A 26,313-nucleotide genomic window follows, 5' to 3' on the forward strand; every position below is an offset into this window, starting at 1 on the left:
TGCTGCTTGTACTACAATATTTTTTCCGGAAGCCTTCCTGACATATTACGATGTTATACCTTTTTAAAAATCACAGCCAAGAAAAAATTCCCTGTTTAAGTACCTAAACAACTATTGTTCAAAATAAGTTCACAATATGGAAAATATCATTGTTTCATGGTGTTTTTTTCCCTCACAGGAGCGTGTGCTCGCGTCACTCGAACAGTCACGTGACTCCTGCTCTGTACTGCGACTGTGCAGAAGACTGAACTGAGCAAAAATACAGTTTATTAACAGTTTATTCTTCCACTTCTGAAGTCTGTCACCACATTATAAAGGATTGAGGAAGGAGTCTGAATAATTCCAGAGTGCACTGTATGTTAAGTGGACTGTTAAGCAGAAAATTGTTAAAGATATAAGATAATAAAGGTCTTTTACACACAGTAGGTTGTGTTTCCACCAGCAAGCAGCACAGAAAGACAGAGCAGCTTGAGTAAAGTTTATTATTTCTGAGGAGACATTGAACATATTTATATCAACTATAATAAACCCATCCTAATAGTGCATACAGTTAAATAGTCTGTTTCTACATTCTGCATTCATTACTGTTCCAGTCTCTGCACACAAAATGTCCAGTGTAGCTCAGGGACAAATTAAATCTCACACCTCACTTACAGTTTTTATAAACACTTTTACTATTTTGGATCACAAAACCTCACAGATGAGTTATAACTACACATACAGACTCCAGCGTATAGAGGCTGAGTGAATGTGGTGTGGACTCTGTGGAGGAGCCTCATGGTGTCAGAGACGCTGTAGAAGGACAGAGTTCCTGCACTGTGATCCACATACACTCCTATTCTGGAGGATGTTGGACCTCGGAGCTCAGTCTCAATGCTGTTGTGACAGAAAGCAACCAAGGAAGAAGAACAGCACAGACTCCAGGACTGACTGTTGTATCCAAACAAACACTCCTTACCCCGTCCTTTCCTGATGATCTCTTTATATGACACTGATATTAACACATCACCGCTCCTCTCCACCTCCCAGTAACAGCGTCCACACACACTCTCCTTACACAATACCTGAGCACAGGAGTCAAATCTCTCTGGATGATCAGAGTATCGCTGTTGTGTCTTACTCCGTGTCACCACTCTGTTCTTCTCAGACAGAATGAGTTGGTGATGTGCTGTGTTTGGATCCAGAGTCAGATAACAGAAATCTACAGTAATAAAATATCCACATGTTAGATGTTAATCACAGGATTTATAACAAGTGTGTGTGAGACACCTGTCTGTGTTTCTATCCTCCTAATGCAGCTCTATAAACATGGATCAGATTTAGATCAACAATACATACATTTTAACATTGTGTGTGTCTCTCTCTCTGTGTGTGTGTGTGTGTGTGTGTGTGTGTGTGTGTCTGTGTGTGTGTCAGTGTGTGTGTCTGTGTGTGTGTGTGTAAAACCTACACTGCAGATAATCTTCTCTGCTCTTTGGATCTGAAGGTAAAATCATCTGAACTGCTGCAGCTTTGGAGACACAGAGACAAAATGGAGACAGAAAAATGATGTGGAAGCAGTTTAAAGTGTGAATGTGAAAAATTTGCTTCCTCACTGTATGAAAGCCTGACCTAGGAACCAAATACGGAAAATGTTGGTGTCCACACAGACCTATTATGGTGTTGCGCAATGGCAGATAGCAGTGGATCAGTTCATACCTGCATGCTTGTTTTATGCTCTGTATTGTGCGTTTATGCCTTAATACCACACACACATTCATACAGACATCATTGCCATAATATGATTGTTGCAGGTGACAACTCAAAGACGTTAATAAAGGCTACTGTATGAAGAATCTCTCCTCCACTGTCTGATTCTCTAACCAGAATCCTGTTCATATTTGGCCGCCTCAACCAGTTTAATCTAGAGGGATAGCATCACTCCCTCACATAGTGGTCCTTCGAGCCGGATTGAGAGCAATATTGAACAAATATAGATGAAGCACGAAGTGATGCATCTGAGACACTTTCCAGACCTCATCGTAAGACGAATCTGCTCACCCACCTGGATGATTACAATGTCGGCTACCAACCCGCAGGTGACCCTCCTCCAAAAGCTTCCTCTCACTGTCCTAAACAGCCCCGAAGCTTCTCGAGGACAACGTCACACAGTGGTGTCAGCTCTCACTCCAAGACTGCTATGCTGGAGGAGACGATTAATCAGAGACAGTATGACAGTCTACAGCAGCAAGTAGAAGAAGACTCACTGATTGATCTGGAAACCCAGAGACTGCAGGCACAAGCCAGAGAGGCCCAGCGCGTGCAAGAGGAGGCTCTTATCGCCACCCCCTAATATAGCACTGTCTGCTTACACTGCTGCTCCAGTACACTCTGAGTCATCAACATTGAACGTGCCACCTAAGCCTTCGGCACTGTTCGCAAGACCATGTGCTGTGAACCCTGCAAGCAGCAGCATGCCTGACGCGACACTTCCAGATTAGTCACGGCTCCCTAGCTCTAACTATCAAGCATCGACAAAGGCACTAAAATCTCCCGGTTACGTTCAAGAAGCTCCATGTCCCTCAGCTGTTTACTCACCTTATTCAAGCCCAGAGCTCCTGTATGCATCAGCCTATGGCATTCCACAGCCTACCTTACCAGTTTTCGAGAGTGGTGCTGAGAGTGACTTTGCATTGTTCAAGTTAGCGTTAGACAATTTGTTGAGTAATAACAACCATATCAGTGAACAGTACAAATACCATGTCCTCATAAGTCATTTAATACTCTCCAGTGCTCATCAGCTAGCTAACGCCTTTATGTATCACCCGCAGCCTTACTCCGCTGCGCTGCAGGCACTTCAAGACAAGTATGGACAGCCAAGACAGCTTGTTCAATCCGAGTTGGGTGCCATCTTGAACACTCCCCCTCTTAGGCTGGGTGATGCCAATGCCTTTGACTCATTTGCTTTGTCAGTCCAGTCCCTGGTGGGTATGCTGAGAACTCTTGAGGGCCAGAACGGTTGTGAGCTTTTATGTGGTTCGCATGTAGACAGTCTCTTGAGCAAACTGCCACCAGCCTATCGTGACAGTTTTGTTGAATACTGTCTAAACCGGGGTATTCTCCAGACGGGTACTGACAAGACCTATACACTCCCTGATTTCGCAGGCTGGCTCCAAATCAAGTCCCAAGCAAAACGCATCTCTAGTCGAGCCACGGCTATGTTCCAGAGTGAAACTCCCAAGGCCCCTATAAGAGCTAGAGGAACACCGCATCCTAAAGAGCATCTAAGGCCTGTCCTCCTGACATGTGAGAGTACAGCAAAGGGTTCTAAGCTGCCAGCTTCGAGATCCAGTTCTAAGCCTAAGCCATATTGTCCCCATTGTGACAACATCACTACCTCAACTCTTGTGAGACATTCAAAGGGTTGACTACAGCCCAGTGGATTGGATCAAAGATGGTAAACGCTGCTGGAGATGTGGACGGTTACATGCAGTAGAGACTTGCAACCTTAAATGTCCATGTAAAATATGTAAAGAACCACATCTCACAGTTCTTCATGACTCCATTAGTGACAGCAGTAGATCCATCCTCACTGTCAGTCTCCCATCTACCCAGGTTTACTTGGACAGACCGAACCGTACACCCAGAGTCATGCTGAAAATTGTCAAGGTCCTCATCCATAATGGACCCTACACAATGGAAGCACAGCTGTTCTTGATGACGGGTCAGAGAGAACACTTGTGCTTTTCCCCGTAGTGCAGCAGCTCAAGCTTTCTTGTACGCCTGAGGTACTTCATTTACAGACTGTCCGACAATGTCATACGGAAGTTGTAGGTTCGTCTGTTTCCTTTGAGGTCTCTTCAGTCACCCAACCTACACAGAGGTTCACTATCCACCATGCCTTTACCGGTCTAAGTCTGACAGACCATAATTATCCAGTAGCGGCGCTGCAACAAGCCTATCGTCATCTGAAAGATCTACCTCTTCCTCCTGTTGACGGAGTCAAACCGCTACTTCTTATAGGTTCGGACATGCCATGTTCGAACACAGTTGGGATGGTCTCTTCAAGGCCCCATGAGCCCCAAGCAGCCCTCACGGCATTATCAGCAGTGCATTCATATCACCACTGCCCGGTCTCATGAACTGATTCGGCACGTTGAACGACTCTGGTTGGTTGACACTCTATCATACAATGAGAAAATGGTCACTAGGTCAAAGCAAGATAAAGATGCTCTTGCCATGCTCCAGGACGACACCATCAGGGTGAACATGGCTGGCGTTCAAAGGTATGCTATGCCTTTTCTCCAACGCATGCCTCATGACTATGCTTCGTGCAGAAAGGGATGCTGTTCTTCTCAGTCTTCGAAGTAACGAGCACAGACTGGCACGAGATCCTGTACGGGCGAAGGCCTACTGCAATGAAATCAGAAAGCTGGAATCCGCCGGATATGTAGCCAAGATAACCACAGAAGAAGCACACAGAACCTTAGAGTCCTGGTTCATTCCACATCACATGGTACATCACAATGGAAAGGACAGGATTGTCTTTAACTGCTCCTTTCAACATCATCGGCAGGCTTTGAACAGTCAGCTACTTTCTGGCCTTATGCTGGGACCATCATTATTAGGTGTGCTTCTGAGGTTCCGACAACACACTGTAGCAGTGAGTGGGGACATAAAGGGCATGTTCCACCATGTACGCCTGCTGCCTAAAGACAAGTCAGTGTTGCGGTTCATTTGGAGGGACATGCAGAAAGACAAGGAGCCTGAGATATACGAATGGCAGGTGCTCCCATTTGGAACGACTTGCAGTCCTTGTTGTGCTATTTATGCCCTCCAGCGCCATGCCCAAGAATACCAGGATGAATATGGTAATCTGGCTAAACTTGTTGAGAATTCTTTCTATGTAGATAATTGCCTGCACAGCTCTTCGAGCTTTGATGAAGCTAAGGAGGTGGTAAATGTACTTCGTAAGCTGTTGTCGGAGGGAGGCTTTGACTTAAGACAATGGGCCTGCAATGAACCCTCAGTCATTGAGCATCTTCCTGCAGAAGCCCGATCCCCTAACAGTGAATTGTGGTTGTCCAAAGCAAGTACGGACCTACAAGAACTCACTCTAGGCCTACGATGTAATTGTCTCACTGACACATTAGGTTACAATCTATGCTCTGCTGAGCCCTTATAGCCTACCATGCGAAACATGTACAAGACCTTGGCCAGCCAGTACGACCCATTAGGTTATATCATTCCATTTACTACCCAAGCTAAAATTCTCATCCAAGACCTCCAGAAGCAGAATTTGGGTTGGGACGAGCCGATAACACCTCAACCGCTAAAGGAGAAATGGTTAACCTGGCTAAGAGAGATTCCTAATCTTGCTCAGCTACAATTCCCTCGACCTTACACATCATGCATGTGCCGATCACCCTAGTGCCATCCGAGACCTCCATATCTTGTGTGATGCATCAGAAAGAGCATATGGCTCCGTGGCCTATTTGCGCACTACTGATAATCAAGGCCACGTCCAGGTTGCCTTCATTATGGCCAGATCTAGAGTGGCTCCCAAAAAATGCCTCTCCATGCCTTGTTTGGAACTGAGCGCAGCCCTGACTGGCGCTCAGTTAGCAAAGGTCATTCAGACGGCATTATCTATTAAAATCTGTACAGTGACTCTCTGGTCCGATTCAACCACTGTGCTGACCTGGCTGGCATCTGAGTCCTGTCGATACAAGGTATTTGTAGGGACTCGAGTTGCAGAAATCCAGACCCTCACAGACACGGCTGAATGGCGGTACGTCGATTCAGCCCACAACCTTGCTGACCAAATCAAGAGAAGTCTAACACTGACACAGCTAGCAAGTCCCCATCAGTGGAGTACAGGACCAGACTTCCTCCTCCAACCTTCTGACCAGTGGCCATCTACACCTGTCATCGAGGTAGAACCACACAGCAGTGAGATACGGAAAAACGCATTTATTGGCACTGTCACAGTTTCCAGTCATTTACCTCTGGACCCTGATCATTTTGATACATGGCAAGAGCTTGTTCAGGCCACTGTCAGGTCCCTACATGGGGCGGCTGCTGGAGACAGTGACCTCTCTCCGCAAGCTGAAGATTATGTTGAAGCCGAGAAACTCATCCTTGCTCAAGCTCAACAGGACTCATTCCCACAGGAAGTTCAAGCCTTGAAGACTGGACAGCCGGTTCCAGCTAACAGCTGTTTAGCATCCCTTGCACCAGAGTATGATAAGGACACTGGCCTCATCAGAGTAGGGGGAAGATTACGTCGAGCAAGTGACCTCGATTTGGATGCCATCCACCCAATTGTGCTAGATCCTGGTCATTCTATCACTAATTTGTTGGACTGCCAACTCCTACATCCCTGTCCTGAACGAGTGCTAGCAGAATTGTGTCGCCAGTATTGGATACTTCGAGGCAGGGAAGCTGTACGTAAACATCAGCGCAAATGTCAAGGTTGTCAGTTCTGGCATGCCAAGCCTGAAGTCCCCCAAATGGCTGATCTTCCATCCTGCAGGTTGCAACTTCAACAACCTCCATTCTATTCCACTGGAGTGGATTGTTTCAGCCCCTTTTCAGTCAGAGTTGGTCGTCGCCATGAAAAGAGATGGGGTATCCTCTTTAAATGCATGACAACCAGATGTGTGCACCTTGATCTGCTGGAGCACCTTGACACAGATGCATTCTTCTGCATCGCTTTGTAGCACGACGTGGTAAGCCCATGGAATTGCTCTGTGACAACGGTACTAACTTTGTGGGAGGAGATCGAGAACTACTTGACACCTTTGGTGACATGTCACCCAAACTTCAAGAGCTGCTTGCTCCCCAGAAGATCAGATTTCAACACATTCCTCCTAATGCTCCTCATTTCGGAGGAACCTGGGAGCGTGAGGTCAAATCTGTAAAAATAGCATTACGTGTCATCTTGCGGGAGCAGGTGGTGCCAGAGCCAGTACTGAAAACCTTGCTAGTGGAGGTTGAGGGCATTCTAAATGCCAAGCCACTGGGATATGTATCCTCTGATGTTGCAGACTTGGATCCAGTGACACCAAATCTTCTACTTATGGGCCGACGCGATGCCTCCCTACCTCAAACCTTGTTTGACTCTGCCAACCTGATCGGGCGACGCATATGGAGATACAGCCAGGTGTTAGCGGACCATTTCTGGAATGCCTTTATTCGAAATGATCTTCCAAATTTGCAGGAGAGGCATAAGTGGAGAAAGGAAGGAAAGGAGCTGTTCGTGGGCCAAGTGGTTCTCATCGTTGACTCACAACTTCCTCGTGCCCTCTGGCCTGTAGGCACAGTGACTGAGACGTTAGCAGGACCGGATGGAAAGATACGCACTGCTCGTGTCAGAGTTCATGATATATCCTACACTCAGCCTGTGGTACGATTGATTCCGCTACCTAGGCTTGATTATCAGCCTTAGACACTGTTGATCGGCTTTCTTGGCGTTACAATAATCCTGTCAGATAATTGGGGGTGGCTGTGTATGAAAGCCTGTCCTAGGAACCAAATACGGAAAATGTTGGTGTCCACACAGACCTATTATGGTGTTGCGCAATGGCAGATAGCAGTGGATCAGTTCATACCTGCATGCTTGTTTTATGCTCTGTATTGTGCATTTATGCCTTAATACCACACACACATTCATACAGACATCATTGCCATAAGATGATTGTTGCAGGTGACAACTCAAAGACGTTAATAAAGGCTACTGTATGAAGAATCTCTCCTCCACTGTCTGATTCTCTAACCAGAATCCTGTTCATATTTGGCCGCCTCACCCAGTTTAATCTAGAAGGATAGCATCACTCCCTCACACTCACGTTTATTTCAGACATCAACAACGTCACCATCTCAATTTATTCATCAGCTACCATTTTCTCCACAAATGTAAGATTTGTACTTTGTTTGTCTGCTAAATTGATCTTGTCATTTACAAGACTGACGCTAATACTGTGTGATTTTCTGCAGTCTTGTTCCTGCTTACTTCTTATTTCTGTTAGATGAATTTTATGGCTCTTTTTACTGTGATACAGAAACAGTGTTTGTTTGTTCACCTTGTGGTCTGATTTTGTTGAATTCCTCCTCACAGATTTGTTCGACTCGTTTTTTCAGATGTGAGAGAGATTTCCTCACTCCATCAAATGAGAGATGTTGATTGACAGTGAAGCTGGGTGAGTCGTCACATCCAGGAGAAACACAGAGAGACGGGAAACTCTACAGAGAGGAAACACATCATAGAGAAGGAGAAAAGATGAGATCAGATCAGATGAGATCAGATCAGAAGATCAGATCAGAAAGGTCTTTACTGCCAAGTATGTTTTCACATACAAGGCATTTTTTCTAGTACAGGAGCACCACAGTGTAAACAGAATGGCAATGATAAGAAATGAACACATATATAATAGACAGTTCTATGTACAGTGGAAAAAAAGAATGTGCAAATTGAAATATAAATGTGCAAATTGAAGTATAGATGTGCAAATTCAAATATAAATAGATGTGCAAATTAAAATATAAATGAGTACTTGTAAACAATGTAAAAATAGTGTTTGTTCGGTGTTCATCAGATGTATGTTAAGTGTTCATCAGATCGATTGCCTGAGGGAAGAAACTGTTCCTATATCTGGTCGTTTTGGTGCTCAGGGCTCTGTAGCATCGACCAGATGGCAACAGTTCAAAGAGTGAGTGTGCTGGATGTGAGTGGTCCAGAGTGATTTTCTTTCCCCTTTTGCTCACTCTGGAGAAGTACAGGTCTTGGAGCGTGGGGAGAGTTGTGCCAATGATTCGCTCAGCAGTCCGGACTACCCTCTGTAGTCTTCTGAGGTCGGATTGGGTGGCTGAGCTGAACCAAACAGTCATTGAGGTGCACAGGATGGATTCAATGATAGCAGTGTAGAACTGTTTCAGCAGATCCTGTGGCAGGTTGAACTTCCTCAGCTGGTGAAGGAAGTACAACCTCTGCTGAGCCTTTTTCACAATGGAGTCAATGTGAATGTCCCACTTCAGGTCCTGGGAGATTGTGGTTCCCAGGAATCTAAATGACGCCACTGCTGTAACAATGCTGTCCATGATGGTGAGTGGGGGAGAGCAGGGGGGTTTCTCCTGAAGTCCACGATCATCTCCACTGTCTTGAGCGTGTTCAGCTCCAGGTTGTTAAGGCTGCACCAGACAGCCAGCTGTTCAACCTCCAGTCTGTAAGCAGACTCGTAACCATCCTGGATGAGGCTGATCAGTGTGGTGTCATCTGCAAACTTCAGGAGCTTGACAGAGGGGTCATTAGAGGTGCAGTCATTCGTGTACAGGGAGAAGAGCAGTGGGGAGAGAACACAGCCCTGGGGGGCGCCAGTGTTGATGGTGTGGGTGCTGGATTTGAGTTTTCCCAGCCTCACTAGCTGCTGCCTAGGAGGGCACGGAGAGCTGGGTTAATTTGGGCTGAAGGAGTGATGGGATGATGGTGTTGAAAGCAGAGCTGAAGTCCACAAACAGGATCCTCACATAAGTCCCTGGTCTTTCCAGATGCTGCAGAACATAATGCAGTCCCATGTTGACCGCATCATTCACAGACCTGTTTTCTCTGTAGGCAGAGGGTCCAGTAAGGGTCCAGTAATGTCCTTCAGATAAGCCAGAACCAGTCTTTCAAATGATTTCATGGCCACAGATGTTAGAGCCACAGGTCTGTAGTCATTAAGTCCGGTAATTTTGGGTTTCTTTGGGACGGGAATGATGGTGGAGCTTTTGAAGCATGAGGGGACTTCACACAGCTCCAGTGACGTGTTGAATATCCGTGTAAAGATGGGGGCCAGTTGATCAGCACAGGTTTTCAGACAGGCTGGTGAAACGCTGTCTGGGCCTGGTGCCTTTCTTCTTTTGTTCTTCTTGAAGACCTGACACACCTCATCTTCACTGAACTGAATTTTAGGTGTGTTGGAGTCGGGGGTTACAGGAGGTGACAATTGGGCTTTTTCAAACCTACCTTGTTGATTCACCACAGTGCTGGGGGATGGTGTCATGTAGTTGGTGATGGCTTTCAGACCTTTCCACACTGAAGCTGAGTTGTTAGAGGAAAACTGAGCCCGTAGCTTTTCAGAATAATTTCTCTTTGCCACTCTGATCTCCTTTTCCAGTGTGTATTTGGCCTGTTTGTACAAGATTCTATCCCCATTCCTGTGAGCATCCACTTTGGCCTGACGGAGCTGGCTGAGTTTTGCAGTGAACCATGGTTTATCATTGTTATAAGTTAAGTGAGTCCTGGTAGGAATACACAAATCCTCACAGAAACTAATATATGATGTTACAGTCTCTGTGAGCTCGTCCAGATTGGTGGCAGCAGCTTCAAAAACAGACCAGTCAGTGAGAGAGAAACAGGCTTGTAAATCCTGCTCCGCTTAATTAGTCCATCTTTTTACAGTCCTTAATACAGGTTTAGCTGAAAAGTGAACGAGAGACCACGTCTGTGTTTTGGTACTGAATTCAGTAAAATAAAGTAATGTGAAGGAGCAGCAGCTCATGTTCGTTTGTCTGTCTATAGAACAAAGACACACTTGTGATCTCAGACAGGAACACTTTTTGTTGCTGTAATGAGCTTTTAGGAGGAAACTTTGTGAGGAACAGCGCCCTCTGTAGGTCAGATAGTGAGTGTTACCTGGAGGAAGTGGATGTCATCCTGTGTGTGTGAAAGCTGCTCCAGCTCAGTGACTCTCCTCTTAAGATCAGCAATCTCCTGCTCCACTTGATTCAGGAGTCGTTCAGCTCGACTCACTTCATCTTTCTCCTGAGCTCTGATCAGCTCCGTCACCTCCGAGCGCTTTTTCTCCATGGAGCTGATCATCTCAGTAAAGATCCTCTGACTGTCATCTACTGCTGCCTGTGAACGCATCTGTAAGCACACACACACACACACACAGATCCATTTAAAGATAAACTCTTTATCTCACAGTGAATCTATAATGTGTGTTTATGTGAATCTCTCAGTTTCCTCCTCACCTTAATAATGTCCACAGTCTGTTTCAGCTCCTGCACCTTCTTCTGCTTCTCCTGGATCCTCTGCTGGAATTTTATCTGATCCTCCTTTAATTCATTCTGAGACCAAATAAAATAGGTTTAATTAATAGAAATAAAACTAAACTACAAAGAATTGTAGCTGTAATTAAATAAGAAACTACACTCATCACCCTCTCCTTTTCTGCTGATCTCTTTATATCAGACTGCTCTTAACATGGTGCCCTGTGATGTTGTGGAGTCCCACCAGGGTGAACTCTCCTGGTTACCATCAGTGGCTCCTCAACCTGGATCAGGACAAATATATCTAGACCAAACTATGAGCAGAAGCTTCCCAGATCTCCAGCTCAGGGTTCTTTTTACATTTCCACAATCACTTTCACTCACTCGTTTAGTTGAAGGTGTTGTTTGTACTCGAAAATGACCTTAAACATCTTCCACTGGTATTACACCATATGTTATATATAGATACAGTATATAGTATTTTACATTTTAATTAATATTTTTAAATTAATTTTATTTATTTATTTATTTTTATTCTTATTTTTCTTCTTCTTATATATATTTATTTCTTTTTTCTCTCTTCTGTTTCTATACTTCTGTAAAGTTGCTTTGAGACAATATGAATTGTTAAAATAAACTGAATTAGAATTTAAAGTTGAATTTGTAGTGTGTGTGCATATATAAATATAAAGTAAATATAAATGTGTCTTAAAGAAGCTTCAACACTTTTAGAAGTAAAACAAAATAGACTTTGAAATCACAATAAAGTGGCACATGACCGTGTTAAATATCTTCATCATCATAATCATCATAATCATCATGCCGTTGGCTGTTTAAAGTACACTGACTGGTCTGAGGTGTTTCACACGTCTTTACAAAACACACTTTGACTTTTAATAAAAATCCACCTTACACTGAATGACAGTCATATAACCAATCAGATCACCTCAATAGAAATTATCCAGTTCTCACCTGTTTTTTAGTTCTTTCTGCTTTAGCTGAAACTGTATCATGACCTTTGTGTTGATCCATCGTACACAAGTAACAGATGAAGCTTTGGTCAGTACGACAATAGATCTCCATCAGTTTGTCATGTTCAGAGCAGATCTTCTCTTGGAGCTCCTCACAGGCTTCAACTAACTTGTGCTTCTTAAAGGCAGGAGACTGATAGTGAGGTTTAAGATGTTCTTCACAATAGGAGGCCTGACAAACCAGACAGGACTTGACGGCTTTGTGTTTTCTCCCTGTGCAGAAATCACACTCCACATCTCCAGGTCCAGTGTAACAGTGAGCAGGAGAAGCAGCTTGGAGTTCAGTCTTCTTCAGTTTCTCCACCACTTCAGCCAGCATGTTGTTCCTGCGTAGAACAGGCCTTGGAGTGAAAGTCTCTCTACACTGAGGACAGCTGTAGATGCCCTTCACATCCTCCTGATCCCAGTGAGCATTAATACACACCTTACAGAAACTGTGACCACAGGGAGTAGTCACTGGATCATTCAGGAGATCCAGACACACTGGACAGCTGAAATGATCCTGACCTACTGAAATACTGGCCTCTGCCATTTTCCTGCACTTACACTGAGAGAGGGAGAGAGAGAGAGAGAGAGTTCTATGAAATGAACTTCCTGGTTCAGTGTGTTATTGTGTAACAGAGAGAGGAGGTGTGGCTTTACAGAGAAAAGGAGCTCAGACTTTAAAGATAAAGTGAAGTTACACAACAGGAGACAGATTTTTTTAATGTAAAGAATCTCCTCTGTGATTTAAGTTTTTATTAATTGAAATGATTTTTTTCATGTATTTGAATAAGGTAAATCATCACATTATATTTATAAGATTCAGACACTTTTTACTCAGCACATTACATCTCGTCACATTACATCACCTCAGTCTTGTTCATTAGGGATCAATTTTAGGGATAAATAGTAACTTAACTTAAAACTTTGTAATTATATGTTTCACTATACTTAACAATGGACATTGTCTCAAAGCAGCTTTACAGAAGTATAGAATTACTGTATAGAATAAAGATGATAAAGTTTGAGTTGCTATTTCTCTCTAACATTTATCCCTAATGATCAAGGCTGATGTGACGGTGGCAAGGAAAAAAACCCCTGAGAGGAACCAGGCTCTAAAGGGAACCCATCTTCATTTGGGTGACACTGGACAGTAAATGATGTAAATGTAAATAATGTCCTTTCTTCACAAGTTTATAGTCAAGTGGAATTGTACAACCAAGTCCTTCTGATGAACTAACGGTTCTTTCTGAGTTCATTATTGATGTTCCAAGAAGGTGGTGTGGCAGTAGCAGTCAGCGGCCACTCCGGATCCAAAATCAGGTCAAGTCAAGAAGTCAAGAAGCTTTTATTGTCATTTCAACCATATATATCTGACACAGTACACAGTGAAATGAGACAACGTTTCTCCAGGACAATGGAGCTACATAGAACAAGGACAGAGCTAAGGACTTAAAGTAAGTTAGTCCTAGACACATAAATGGCATCTGTACAACCTGGTGTACACAGTGTGAGACAGAAGACAGTGCATACAAACAATACAAAACATTACAAGACAATACACAAAAGCAGCGCAGACCAGAGTACATACTATACATTCTATAGTACATGTGCAAAATACTGGAATGAACACTTGTGGGTTCGAGTCTCAGGCCGGCCACGACTGAGGTGCCCTTGAGCAAGGCACCGAACCCCCCAAACTGCCGCAGCATAAATGGCTGCCCACTGCTCCGGGTGTGTGTTCATGGTGTGTGTTTGTTCACTGCTGTATGTGTGCACTTTGGATGGGTTAAATGCAGAGAACGAATTCTTAGTATGTGTCATCGTACTTAGCCGTATGTCACGTCACTTTCACTTTTATGAGGTATTGTAATGAATTGTGCAAAACAGCAATTGACTGCCCAGGTCATTATCTTGCTATATCCTTGCACAACGATCTGATCTCCCCTTCAGCCACAGCTCGCAACCTTGGGGTAACCATGGACAATCAACTGTCCTTTTCCTCTCATGTTGCTAATGTGACTCGTTCATGTCGGTTTTTTTCTCTACAACATTAGAAGGATTCGGCCATTTTTGTCCACACAGGCTGCTCAGGTGCTTGTAATTTCTAGACTGGATTACTGCAACACACTGCTGGCAGGTCTACCTATGAACGCAATTCGTCGTCTGTAAATGATCCAAAATGCAGCTGCCCGGCTTGTTTTCAACCTGCCAAAGTTCTCGCACACCACCCAGCTGCACACTCCTCCACTGGCTTCCGGTAGCTGCACGCATCAGATTCAAAACACTGATGCTGGCCTACAAAGCCAAAAATGGACCAGCTCCCTCTTACCTCAAAGCCCTCATCACTCCTCGCACTGCACCCCGCACCCTCCGATCTACCAGCACTGCTCGACTGGTTCCACCATCTCTCAGGGTAAGAGGGAAGTTTACTACGGTACAAGACTCTTCTCTGTACTGGCACCAAGGTGGTGGAATGAACTTCCCCTAGAGGTCCGGACAGCTGAGACACTGGCTATTTTCAAGCGGCAGTTGAAGACCTACTTATTCAGGAAACACTTCAACTAGCACTTCTTTCCTTATCTTTTGCATTTAAAAAAAAAAAAAAAAAACACCTTTTGACACCTTTTCATTGTAACTTTGAACAAATGTTTTAAACTCATGGTATCTTAAGTATGTAACCCAGTGAGCCAGCATTAATGATTCAATGCTAGAGATTTAAGCACTTATGTACGTCGCTCTGGATAAGAGTCTGTCACATGCTGTAAATGTAAATGTAAATGTACCATGAGCATGGCTGCTGTAAGACCTCAAAAGGTCTTTTATTTATGATGTAAATGATGAGCTGATCATCAGTTAAGTAGCGATTGGGTTGAAAATCAACATGAAATGCTGCACAGATTGGACTTTACAATCCTTCATACAAAGAAATTTGCTGTGAGGACAAAGAGAAAATCTTCTAAAGATAAGAACATGCCTTATTGTCGTTTTTTTATGAATCACCTGGGATGAAGAGCAGCTCAGTTTTGCTAGGATTAAGCTTTAACTGATGAGCAGTCATCCATGATGAAATTTCTGCCAGACATGCAGAGATCCGGTCAGAAGCTGTGGCATCTGCAGGTGGGAAAGAGAAGATAAGTTGTGTATCATCAGCATAGCAGTGGTAAGAGAACCCATGTGAGGAAATAACTTCACCAAGAGAGTGAGTATACAGGGAGAAAAGAAGAGGACCAAGTACTGAGCCTTGTGGGACGCCAGTGGAGAGTCTGCGTGGAGCAGATGTCACTCCCCTTCATGTTACCTGATATGAGCGTCCTTCCAGGTAGGAAGCGAACCATTCCCAAGCTGATCCTCAAATCCCAAGACTCCTGAGGGTGGCTAAGAGAGTCTTATGGTTGACCGTATCAAACGCTGCTGAAAGGTCAAGGAGGATAAGGACGGATGAGAGATTGGCTGATCTAGCAGCATGTAGTTTCTCAGAGACATCTAAAAGGGCTGTCTCTGTGGAATGAGCTGCTTTAAAGCCAGACTGGTTGGGGTCTTGGAGGTGTTCTGTGAGAGATAGACAGACAGTTGATTAAAGACAATGCGTTCAAGAATTTTTGAAAGAAACGAGAGAAGTGATACCGGTCTGTAGTTACTGATGTCTGATGGATCCAGAGCAGGTTTCTTCAGGATGGGAATAACCCTTGCTCTCTTGAAGGTAGTTGGTACCTGACCAGATGCTATGGATCTATTGGTGATAGTTGTAATGAAGGGCAGAAGGTCTTGCGAGATGGTCTGGAGCAAAGTGGAAGGGAGTGGATCCAATGGGCAGGTGGTAGGATTGCAAGACTGGATGAGTTTTAGAATCTCTTCTGCTGTTACAGTTGAGAAATGTGACAACAAAGGTGTAGGGGAGTCCATACTCTGAGATGTAAGTGCAGTCGGGGCTGAAGTGAAGGTCCGGCAGATTTCCTCAATCTTCTCCTGGTAGAAAGAAGCAAAGTCTTCTGCAGTCAGGGAGGATGAAGAAGGTGGAGCCGGGGGGTTGAGCAGAGAAGAGATGATGTTGTGGAATTTCTGAGGGTCATGTGAGGAAGCTTCAAGCTTTTCCTTGTAGAAGGAAGTCTTGGCAGAAGTCACATCTGAGGAGAACTTGGCCATGAGTGTTCGGTAAGAATCAAGATCTGCATCAAGTTGTGATTTCTTCCACTTTCTCTCTGATGATCTTAGCTCTCTTCGATTGTTGCGCAGCTCATCTGAAAGCCAAGGAGCAGAACAAGAAGTTTTCTTGGGTTTAGTGGACATAGGGTAGAGGAAGTCCATAGTTGAGGAAAGAGATGAGAGGAAAGTATCTGTGGCCGAGTCCAAGGGCAGTGAGGAAAAAGACTCAGGATCAGGAAGGGAAGAAAGAGTGCCAGAAGCTACAGAAGAAGGGGAGACAGAGTAAAGGTTGCGGCGGGTAAGAGCGAGGGGGTGAGAGGTAGTTTTAGGTATGGTAGGGAGAGTGATGGTAAAGGATACCAGGTGATGATCAGAGACGTGTAGTGGGGTAGCAGACACGTCTGTAGCTGGAGAAGGACGGGTGAAAACCAGGTCCAGCACATTGCCTCCTTTGTGTGTGGGGATGTAGCTGTTGAGTGTGAGCGTGAATGAGTCAAGAAGAGACAGGAGGGAAGAAGAATGTAGCTTGTCAGAGGGGAGGTTGAAGTCACCAAGCACTGTCAGGGGGGAGCTATCAGAAGGGAAAGCACTAAGCAGTGTGTCCATTTCTTCCAGGAAGTCACCTAGGGGACCAGGAGGGCGGTAAACAACAATGATAACAAGGTTAATTGAAGAGGTAACTGAAATGGCATGGAATTCAAAAGAGGAGATGGTTAAATGAGACAAGAGGAGAGGTGTAAAGCACCATTTCTTTGACAGCAATAAACCTGTACCACCACCCCTGCCTGTTTCTCTTGGTGAGTGAGAGAAAGCATAGGCAGAGGATAAAGCAGCTGGTGTAGCAGTGTTCTGTGGGGATATCCAGGTCTCTGTTAGCGCAAGAAAATCAAAGGAGTAATGGGAAGTTAAAGCAGAGATAAAGTCAGCTTTTTTCACAGCAGACTGGCAATTCCAGAGCCCACCTACCACCACTGTTTGAGACTTACACAACAGAGGAGGGTAGATGAGGTTACTGGGATTGTGACCTCTGCTCTGTGGACGAGAGTGTCTGCGAGTGTAGGAATTGAGTACAGAGATGGGTTTAAGGCACATATTTGCAGTCAGTGAGAATTAAGGTATGGTAGAATATAGCAAAACAGTATTAGACACAACGTTTACAATGAGAGAGAGAGAGAGAGAGAGAGAGAGAGAGATACTTACAAACCACTTACAAATTGATTACAAATCAATTTAAATAGGTAAGACCTGCCCCCAATTCACACCTTAAGGTAGACTGAAACTACTCCTGATTAATCAGCTGAGAGAACAACAAGGACCAACACTATAAAAATCAACAATGGTATAGAATATAACAATTCAAATCACACTATTCTAGAACAAAGTGAGTTAAGCAGATAGTATACAAAAGTCAGGAACCTACTTTAGCAGAAGACAATATATTCAAATGAAGAGAGTTAAAGCACACATCCATGTGCTTCATCAATCGTCAATCATGATATCCAACACCACCCCCACAAAACAAAACAAAAAAAGAAAATGAATAAACACAAAATCACAGCAATTTATATGGTGTTCTTTATTTACAAAAAAAAAAAAAAAAAAACTTAAACCTTCTGGAGTGACTGGCTCTGATGAAGTCCCTCCAGGAGTTCCCTCTGCCATTGGCCTTACAGCATTCAGGCTCAGGACCATCTCCTCTGCATTTGTCAGAGGTGCTGGTGCAGGTCCTCCCCTTGTTTTGCGAGTCTCTGCCTTCTTTCTGTTGGCTGAGTAGTGAAATGAGAATTAACATTTAGACCCATGATAAAAATGCTGCTGTGCTGCTAGACACTGAAGGTTATTTAGTTATTTACAGTAATATGTCAAATGTTTGTAAAGCCAGGTACCCTACACCTATGATATGCTCAAGGCTTACCTGATTTGAATTGTTTTTCTATTTCATTTTAATCTGCTGCCACATTCTTTTAATGCCTGCAGGATTGCACCTATACATGAAAATTAAATTAATAGGTTTAATAAAATACTGTTCTTTCAGTTTCACCTCTATCACAACAGTTGGGAATTTACTCTAAAATAATCTTAATTACTAACTACAAATTACATTTTCAACCAGTCTAATTAGATTAATGTAATAATTACTATCTCTAGAAAGTATTGGTCTACTTATTAATTTGTCCTACTTACTTATTAATTACTTTCTAAATCCCAAATGAACCTCAACCAATAAGGAGAGACAAGAAACTGCACTTCTAATGCTTACAAATAAACAATATACAATTGCATGATTTATCCTTGAATTGACCAAAGTGTGTAACTAAAGGGAGAAGTTTACATTAAAAAAAACACCTTTTAAAATTTGATGTTCCACTAATCCACTATTGTTTTATACAGAATTGTTTTATAGTCTTTAATTAAATTACAGTATTTAGATTACTTAGTAATTAATTACACCCAACACTTAAAATGTAAACGTCCGCATTTCTGCATTTTCATAAATAGTTCAGCTGGTGAGAAATATGCAGACCTCTTTTTGTCTGAAGCTGTTGCCATGGTGACTCGTTATATCTGTGCTCCATTGATAATGGCTTTTTATAGTTGTGGTGCATGCGCTTAACTCAGAGTAAGTCAATTTAGAATTAATAAAACTAACTCATTTCAGCTGTTCTGTAACCGAAAACTCAGAGTTTCCCATCTCAGGGTTTGTCAACTCAGAGTTCAAGTTTAAACTCAGAGCTGGTTGAACCTCCTTTCTGAAACAGGCCCCAGACCTTGGGCTTATTGTGCTGGTGTGTGTTCTTTTAGACAGACAAACGAACACGAGCTGCTGCTCCTTCACATAATTTTATTCTTCTGACTTCAGTAACAAAACATACACACGTGACTCTGGATGTCATTGTATCAGATGACCACTAGATGTCCTCATAACCTCATATATGTATAATATATACAATATGTTACATGTACCAGTCTTTGAAGGCACTGTGAATCTCAGCTAATGGATCGAAAACTGTTGAAACTAGTACACTAACATTACTATTTTATAGAAACTCCTTCATCAATTGATTATCAATATTATTATTATTTTTCAATAGAATGAACAAAAAAGTTACTTTCAGGAGTAAAGAAAAAAAAAGAAAGAAAACGATTTAAGATTGTTTAAAAAAAGATCTTTCCTGTTCAATCATAAAAATGACTTCAGTTTGGTGAATCGGTTCCAAACGTTCAAGAGATGTTCTGAGCCGAATCAAAGAATCGCCAAATTGCTGCTTGTACTACAATATTTTTTCCGGAAGACTCCATAACATATTATGATTTTATACCTTTTTTTTTAAATCACAGCCCACAAAAAAAAAAAACGCACCTAAACGACTCCAAAGGTTCCAAAACTTTCAAGAGCCAATTTGAAAAAATTATTCAAAGAATCAATTCATTCCCAAATGACACACCAACACTATTTACCTCAGCAAAATCGTCTCTAGGTTACGACCGTAACCCTAGTTCCCTGAGGAACAAGACGCTGCGTCGAAACACTATGGGAACACAACTGCATGACTGCGCTCTGAACCACGTGTGTAATCTGTCCAATAGGCGTTGGGACATGACATCATCGGCGGGTGACGTCGCGTAAACAGGAATCTACAAATGGCTGCAAGATGGACAAGACGCTAGCTCCTGTGAGAGAAGCTGCGTCGAAACGCTATGGGAACGAGTGTCCAATCACGCCACACTGATGCTTGCACTGGACACAGTCGGTTCTGTTGCTCCTGTTTGGGGGCTGTAAATGGAGGAGGGCAGAATGCCTGCAACACGACAGGTTGTGAGGGGGCCGAAGGCACCTTAAGTCCACTTCGGTCAATGGCTCGAAGGGGGGGCTCCGATAGAGCCGCCGGCACAACTGCCAGATCCCAGACAGGCACTCTGGGTCGTGTCCCGGGCCTCAGACTCCAGTTGCCGCGGAGGAAACGTATCACCAATGGGTGCCTACCCAGCGACTGCCCCGCCGGCGGGGTGCTATATGCCGCGATTGCGGACACGTAAACCTTCAGGGTAGGGGGGTTAACCAAGCGGCGAACTGTTCCTGTAAGAACTCCAGAACTGAGCCGATCGGGCAGTTAACTGGTTCCAGACCATGGTGCTCGCACCACGGAGTAAACAGTTGCCTTCGTGAGGCGTACGACCTCCTCGTGGAGGAAGCTCTGGAGTGGAGAAGGGTCTCTATTACCTCAGTAGAGAGACCAGCCGCTATGAACTGTGCCCCCTCAGTTGGACTCCAGGAGATGGACTCCATCCCGGCGAACTCTCTCCAGAACTCAAGGGAGCAGTGCGATCGGGGGAAAGGAGTACAGGCGTAGCCTCGGCCACGACTGCACCATGGTATCCAGACCTAACGGGGCTGGGTGAGAGAGAGAGAAACAGAGGGGACAGTGCGAGGTCTCCCGGGTCGCAAACATGTCCACCTGGGCTCTGTAGAACCTCCGCCATATGAACTCCACCACCTCGGGGTGGAGACGCCATTCCCCAGGCCTCGGCCCCTGCCTTGATAGGGCATCTGCTCTGACATTCAACCGTCCCGGGATATAAATGGCCCTCAAAGAGAGGAGTCTGTCCCGAGACCACAAGAGGACCGCTCGTGCTAGCTTGTACAAAGGGCGAGATCGGAGACCCCCTTGGTGGTTGATGTAGGAGACCACCGCAGTATTGTCCGTGCGGACCAATACATGGCGATCTCGCAGGTCTGGGAGGAAGTGTTTTAACCCCCAAAACACCGCCATCATCTCCAGGCAATTTATGTGCCACAAGGGACGTGGGCCTCTCCACAGACCCTGGGCGGAGTGGCCACTCATGACCGCACCCCACCCCGTGAGGGAAGCGTCCGTCATTAGCATCACGCGATGACATGGAGCCCCCAACACGGGGCCTTGGGAAAGAAACGTTTGGTCTTTCCAAACATCCAAGGCTCGAAGGGCATGCCGCGAGTCCTTGATGGAACGATATGGGTTTCCCCTGAAAAAAACCCTCTGCCCCGGAGCCACCACTGGAGGGGCCTCATGTGCAGGAGGCCGAGCGGGATTACGCTGGACGCCACTGCCATGAGACCCAGCAGCCTCTGAAACTGCTTCACAGTGAGTGGCTGGCCTTCCCACACTCTCCTGACCGAGGTGAGGATGTGAGCGAGGTGAGCACGCTTTTGCAGGCGAGGACGACATCCTCGGGGCTGGCTTCCGACCCACTCAGAGCAGCTGGTGCCGCGCCCTGCAGCTGTGATGCCTCACAAGAGGCAGCGGAGTCATCAGCTTGGCCACGCCCTGCAGCTGATGACACCTCACAAGAGGCGGCGGACCCTCCCCTCCCACAACGAACCTTCGGGTGGAAAGATGGGGAGCGAACCGCTGGAGGGAAGCTGCGCCCTGAGGCACACCTTGTGGCAGTGCTGGCAGACCGGCCTCCATGACCCGAACAGCCGGAGCAACGTACTGTGGCCGTTGACACCTCCTGAGAGGTGGCAGGTCTCCCCATCCGTATCGAGGCTTTGGGCGGAAGTGGAGGGAGGTGCCCGCTGGAGGGGGGCCGTGCTCTGGAGCACATCTTGTGGCAGAGCCAACGGCCTGGCGCCCCGGTGGTGCAGGGGAGGGATGGTCACCGTAACGTGAGGTGGGCCTCATCCCCCCAAGGACCGTCAGGATCTACGCACCACTGCCCATTTGTCGGAGGTGAGGGTGACCCCCAGGTCATCCTGCTCCTTCTTGGGCCTAGAGCGTCGCCTTGGTGTTTAGTTTAGTTTAGTTTAGATTAGTTTGTCATGTGGGTCAGTTCATAAAAAGCGTCCCAAACGAGGGCTTTGTTGTATTTTGAAACAGCATTAGAACATGAATTGAAATTTAAGTGCAAATAAAATAAGTTCACAATATGGAAAATATCATTGTTTCATGGTGTTTTTTCTCTCACAGGAGCGCATGCTCACGTCACTCGAACAAAGTCATGTGACTCCTGATCTGTACTGCGACTGCGCAGAAGACTGAACTGAGAGAAAATACAGTTTATTATCAGTTTATTCTTCCACTTCTGAAGTCTGTCACCATATTATAAAGGATTGAGGAAGGAGTCTGAATAATTCCAGAGTGCACTGTATGTTAAGTGGACTGTTAAGCAGAAAATTGTTAAAGATATAAGATAATAAAGGTCTTTTACACACAGTAGGTTGTGTTTCCATCAGCAAGCAGCACAGAAAGACAGAGCAGTTTGAGTAAAGTTTATTATTTCTGAGGAGACATTGAACATTTTTATATCAACTATAATACCTCGGAGCTCAGTATAAATGCTGTTGTGCCAGAAAGAGACATAGGAAGAACAACACCACAGAATCCAGGACTGACTGTTGTGTCCAAACAAACTCTCATCACCCTGTCCTTTCCTGCTGATCTCTTTATATGAAACTGATATGTCCACATAACCGCTCCTCTCCACCTCCCAGTAACAGCGTCCACACACACTCTCCTTACACAACACCTGAGGGCAAGAGTCAAATCTCTCTGGATGATCAGAGTATCACTGTTGTGTCTCACTCCGTGTCACCGCTCTGTTATTCTCAGACAGAATGAGTACAGGATGTACTGTGTTTGGATCCAGAGTCAGATAACAGAAATCTACAGTAATAAAATATCCACGTTAGATGTTAATCACAGGATTTATAATAAGTGTGTGAGACACCTGTCTGTGTTTCTATCCTCCTAATGCAGCTCTATAAACATGGATCAGATTTAGATCAACAATACAGACATTTTAACACTGTGTGTGTGTCTCTCTGTGTGTGTATGTGTATGTGAGTGTGTGTGTGTGTGTGTGTGTGTGTGTGTGTGTGAAACCTACACTGCAGAAAATCTTCTCTGCTCTTTGGTTCTGAAGGTAAAATCATCTGAACTGCTGCAGCTTTGGAGACACAGAGACAAAATGGAGACAAAAAAATGAGGTGGAAACAGTTTAAAGTGTGAATGTGAAAAATTTGCTTCCTCACGTTTATTTCAGACGTCATCAAGGTCACCATCTCAATTTATTCATCAGCTACGATTTTCTCCACAAATGTAAGATTTGTACTTTGTTTGTCTGCTAAATTGATCTTGATGTCATTTACAAGACTGATGCTAATACTGTGTGATTTTCTGCAGTCTTGTTCCTGCTTACTTCTTATTTCTGTTAGATGAATTTTATGGCTCTTTTTACTGTGATACAGAAACAATGTTTGTTTGTTCACCTTGTGGTCTGATTTTGTTGAATTCATCCTCACAGATTTATTCGACTCGTTTTTTCAGATCTGAGAGAGATTTCCTCACTCCATCAAATGAGAGATGTTGATTGACAGTGAAGCTGGGTGAGTCGTCACATCCAGGAGAAACACAGAGAGACGGGAAACTCTACAGAGAGGAAACACATCATAGAGAAGGAGAAAAGTGGACGAGAGGAACAAATGAATCTCAGACTGAATCAGAACAAAGACACACTTGTGATCTCAGACAGGAACACTTCTTGTTGCTGTAATGAGCTTTTAGGAGGAAACTTTGTGAGGAACAGCGCCCTCTGTAGATCAGACAGTGAGTGTTACCTGGAGGAAGTGGAGGTCATCATGTGTGTGTGAAAGCTGCTCCAGCTCAGTGACTCTCCTCTTAAGATCAGCAATCTCCTGCTCCAGTTGATTCAGGAGTCGTTCAGCTTGACTCACTTCATCTTTCTCCTGAGCTCTGATCAGCTCCGTCACCTCCGAGCCCTTTTTCTCCATGGAGCTGATCATCTCAGTAAAGATCCTCTCACTGTCATCTACTGCTGCCTGTCAACGTATCTATAAGGACACACAGACACACACACATCCATTTAAAGATCCACTCTTTCTCTCAGTGACTCTATAATGTGTGCGTTTATGTGAATCTCTGTTTCCTCCTCACCTTAATAATGTCCACAGTCTGTTTCAGCTCCTGCACCTTCTTCTGTTTCTCCTGGATCCTCTGTTGGGATTTTATCTGATCCTCCTTTAACTCATTCTGAGACCAAATAAAATAGGTTTAAATAATAGAAACAAAACTAAAATACAAAGAATTGTAGCTATAATTAAATAAGAAAGTACAATCATTGTCCCCAGCACACATCATCACACTCATCACCCTCTCCTTTCCTGCTGATCTCTTTATATGGTGCCCTGTGATGATGTGGAGTCCCACCAGGGTGAACTCTCCTGGTTACCACCAGAGGCTCCTCAACCTGGATCAGGACAAATATATCTAGACCAAACTATGAGCAGAAGCTTCCCAGATCTCCAGCTCAGGGTTCTTTTTACATTTCCACAATCACTTTCACTCACTCGTTTAGTTGAAGGTGTTGTTTGTACTCGAAAATGACCTTAAACATCTTCCACTGGTATTACACCATATGTAGATATATATAGTACTTTACATCTTACATGAATATTATTAAATTAATTTTAAACTTTAATTGTATGTATTCATTTATTTATTTGTATTTTTTTTATTATTATTATCTATATTTCTTTTTTCTTTCTTCTGTTTCTATACTTCTGTAAAGTTGCTTTGAGACAATATGAATTGTTAAAATAAACTGAATTAGAATTTAAAGTTGAATTTGTAGTGTGTGTGCATATATAAATATAAAGTAAATATAAATGTGTCTTAAAGAAGCTTCAACACTTTTAGAAGTAAAATAAAATAGACTTTGAAATCAGAATAAAGTGGCACATGACCGTGTTAAATATCATCATCATCATCATCATCGTTATGCCATTGGCTGTTTAAAGTACACTGACTGGTCTGAGGTGTTTCACACGTCTTTACAAAACACACTTTGACTTTTAATAAAAATCCACCTTACACTGAATGACAGTCATATAACCAATCAGATCACCTCAATAGAAATTAGATTAGAAATAGAATTTGTAGAAATTGACTTAAAAAAGAATAATAATATCCAGTTCTCACCTGTTTTTTAGTTCTTTCTGCTTTAGATGAATTGATGTAGAAAGTACATCCTCTGCTGGGACTTTTTGATGATGGAGTTCATGTTGCGCTCCCATTTCAGGTCTTGGGAAATGGTAGTGCCCAGAAACTTGAAGGCCTCCACAGATGACACCGGGATATCCACTGTTGGATATTGTGAGGGGGAGTAGTGTTGAGGGGTCTTTCCTAAAGTCCACTATCATATCCACAGTTTTGAGGGTGTTTATCTCCAGACTGTTGAGACTGCACCATAGCACCAGCGGCTTCACCTCCTGCCAGTATGCAGACTCATCACCATCTTGATGAGACCGATGAGCGTAGTATCATCTGCACATTTCAGGAGTTTAACAGTTTTAATGTAAAGAATCTCCTCTGTGATTTAAGTTTTTATTAATTGAAATGATTTTTTCATGTATTTAAATAAGGTATGGACACTTTTTACTCAGCACATTACATCTCGTCACATTACATCACCTCAGTCTTGTTCATTAGGGATCAATTTTAGGGATAAATAGTACTTAACGTAAAACTTGACATTGTCTCAAAGCAGCTTTACAGAAGTATAGAAATATAGAATAAAGATGATAAAGTTTAAGTTGCTATTTCTCTCTAACATTTATCCCTAATGATCAAGGCTGATGTGACGGTGGCAAGGAAAAAACTCCCTGAGAGGAACCAGGCTCTAAAGGGAACCCATCCTCATTTGGGTGACACTTGACAGTAAATGATGTAAATGTAAATAATGTCCTTTCTTCACAAGTTTATAGTCAAGTGGAATTGTACAACCAAGTCCTTCTGATGAACTAACGGTCAGCGTTATTTCTGAGGTCATTATTGATGTTCCAAGATGGCGGTGTGGCAGTAGCAGTCAGCGGCCACTCCGGATCCAAAATCAGGTCAAGACAAGAAGTCAAGAAGCTTTTATTGTCATTTTAACCATATATATCTGACGCAGTACACAGTGAAATGAGACAACGTTTCTCCAGGACTATGGAGCTACATAGAACAAGGACAGAGCTAAGGACTTAAAGTAAGTTAGTCCTAGACACATAAAGTGCATCTGTATAACCTGGTGTACACAGTGTGAGACAGAAGACAGTGCACACAAACAATACAAAACATTACAAGACAATACACAAAAGCAGCAC

General features: G+C 43.9%; 1 protein-coding gene across 2 annotated transcripts; it reads right to left on the minus strand.

Annotated features, from left to right (window-relative positions):
- Positions 1-464: 464 nt before the first annotated feature.
- LOC132857811 (E3 ubiquitin/ISG15 ligase TRIM25-like) lies at positions 465-12,598 on the minus strand. Of its 2 annotated transcripts, none has more exons than XM_060887876.1 (6): positions 11,983-12,598; positions 10,993-11,088; positions 10,652-10,885; positions 8,064-8,223; positions 1,451-1,504; positions 465-1,201 (listed from the first exon to the last, which is right to left on the minus strand). In XM_060887876.1, the coding sequence occupies exons 1-6, from the start codon at positions 12,571-12,573 to the stop codon at positions 675-677; spliced, it is 1,662 nt and encodes a 553-aa protein (XP_060743859.1). In that variant the 5' UTR covers positions 12,574-12,598; the 3' UTR covers positions 465-674. The 2 variants fall into 2 exon arrangements, with proteins under 2 accessions (XP_060743859.1, XP_060743858.1); XM_060887875.1 differs by having other exon boundaries at positions 1,451-1,510.
- Positions 12,599-26,313: the final 13,715 nt, after the last annotated feature.

The sequence above is a fragment of the Tachysurus vachellii genome, chromosome 15, assembly GCF_030014155.1.
Source record: "Tachysurus vachellii isolate PV-2020 chromosome 15, HZAU_Pvac_v1, whole genome shotgun sequence".
Taxonomy (NCBI): domain Eukaryota; kingdom Metazoa; phylum Chordata; class Actinopteri; order Siluriformes; family Bagridae; genus Tachysurus; species Tachysurus vachellii.